Raw genomic sequence first — 2,215 nt, 5'->3', positions numbered from 1 at the left:
AAGTATGATTCGAATCGGTTTATATTGTGGTATAGCACCCATACCCATGTGGTATAGCAACACTGTTCATATTCATGGACGCATTTGTAGTTGTAATTAAGTATTTCATTGAAATGAATTATCAGCATACTATAAGCAAAATAATTCGTAAACAAATGTTCTGCTTGCCAGAACTCGAAATGTGAATAGCGTACAAAGACACACCCCTCATACAAAGACACAGCAAAATCTTGTCCAGCCTGATATTAACATAATCAGCTAAGCGAGTTGTTTTCCATTACTTTCACAAAGGATGATGGTAGCACAATACCTTTTCATTTGATTTGAAAACAAAAATTTACATATTTTTTTGACCTTGGTTTTTTTGATCTTTTGTCATGGGAATCGTCTCAATTCAATCATTCAATTGAACAAAAACCAATTCATATATCATTTACTAACTGATTTCATAGTTACGAGTATGTCCGGCTGTGAGCATTAAAATGCTAATTTACAAATTATGGACAACGCCCCACGGTGCAATACTCTGTGTGAATGAAGACTTTGCAGATGACTCGATGCTGACATATTCCAGCCATGCTCCCGCCAATTTCAATGCTGGCAAAGACTTTCGTTTTCTTTGCAGTCACCTTCACTTTGAGAGTAGGCAGCAGCTCTGGCAATGTTTGCCTTATCTGTTTCGCAGTCGGTGCGGTGATGAGATCTTTACCTACATTTTGGCTTGATTTGTGGTCTGTTGCTGATGGTAACGTTTTACAATGTGTGGCTGACTGGTCATCTATCCATCTCTCCTGTTAGCCCCCTTTTTACAAGCATTGATTGTGGTTGCCCCATTTTTTTGGGAGTATAAAAGTTGAGCTTATTTAGCTTGGGGTAGTTAGTTACCTCGACACAGTTCATAGTTACAGAGGTTAGTTGGTTGACTTCGTCTGCATTTTGCCCGTTTTGGAATTTACGTTGGACTTGCAACAAAATGAAGGTTAGTAGTGTGTTGTGTAAAATATCGAAAAATGCAGTGCTGGATTGGATTTCATACTCCTTCATTCTAGGTTTTCATTTGCGTCTTGGCAATGGTGTCTGCAGCCAAAGCTGGAATCTTGGGCATCGCTGCTGGATCCGGTGGCTACGGTGGTGGTCATAGTAGTGGAGGAGGCGGCTATATTTATAACAATGGGGGCTACAGTTCCGGTGGCAGTGGCTATTCTTCCGGTAGCAGTGCCGCTAGTGTTGTAAAAGTGATCCATGAAGGTGGCGGTGATCATGGTGGATTCTCCTCTGGCAGTCTGAGTGGTGGCTATGGAAGCAGCCATGGTGCCAGTTTCCACGATAGTGGTTTTAGTGGTGGTTTTGATGCTGGACACACTGGAGCCTTTGGTGGAAGTGGTGGCCATGCCATCTCTGGTGATGTGAAAATCATAAAAGTGATATCCCATGCATCAGGTTCGGGCTCGGGATACGGAGGCGGCAGTTATGGCGGAATTTCTGGTGGTCATGGCGGTTTCTCCGGCGGCCATGGAGGCATTGTGAAAATCCTAAAAGTTATCCACGAAGATGGTGGTTTCTCCGGCGGCCATTCAGGAGGATTTTCCGATTATCATTCCGGCGGTTTCTCATCTGGTGGTCATTTGGATAGCTACTCCTCTGGCCATGCCGGTGGTTATTCAGGAGGCCATTCTGGTGGCGATGTAAAGATTTTAAAGATTATAAGCCAAGGTGGAAGTGGAGGTACTAGTCATGGTGTTGTGTCAGCTGGTTATGGAGGTGGTGCAAGCGGTTGGTCCTCTGTAGGCAGTGGTGGTTGGTAAATGTTGTACTTGCAAGTAGATATTTTTTAGTATTACTTCTCTCATCTCAGCTATTTATCTTCATTCTTTTGTAAATTATTTTCTTCCCAACTAATCACCTCTTCCACTTGTCACCTCTCCATTTGCCAATCACAAGAAGTGATAAACCATTTTGTTGTTTAGTTTTAAGAATTCGAATGTAGACGATAGTAATGTTTCGAATTGTTGACCAAAAATAAAAAAAAAATATTAAAATCAATCTTAAAGTTAAAGTTCGGCTGAGCTGAATCTTATATACCAACCACCATGGAATGCAATGGTCATGCTATTTGCAAGATTTCTCTTTATAAGCAGAAATAATAAAATCGGTATATACTTGGTTTAGATATTGGAGGTCAAATCATCAAGCAAAATTTCAACCAAATCATACA

The 2,215-nt window shown here is 41.2% G+C and overlaps 1 protein-coding gene across 1 annotated transcript; it reads left to right on the top strand.

Moving 5' to 3' along the window:
* Positions 1-973: 973 nt before the first annotated feature.
* Positions 974-1,879, top strand: LOC106093493 (keratin, type I cytoskeletal 9). Its single transcript, XM_013260556.2, has 2 exons — positions 974-979; positions 1,050-1,879. Exons 1-2 carry the CDS (start codon positions 974-976, stop codon positions 1,803-1,805), a joined length of 762 nt encoding a protein of 253 aa, XP_013116010.2. The 3' UTR covers positions 1,806-1,879.
* The last annotated feature ends 336 nt before the right edge of the window (positions 1,880-2,215 follow it).

This window comes from Stomoxys calcitrans, chromosome 4, assembly GCF_963082655.1.
Source record: "Stomoxys calcitrans chromosome 4, idStoCalc2.1, whole genome shotgun sequence".
Taxonomy (NCBI): domain Eukaryota; kingdom Metazoa; phylum Arthropoda; class Insecta; order Diptera; family Muscidae; genus Stomoxys; species Stomoxys calcitrans.
Note: the sequence above shows the minus strand (reverse complement) of the source record. Positions and strands in the feature narration are given on the sequence as shown.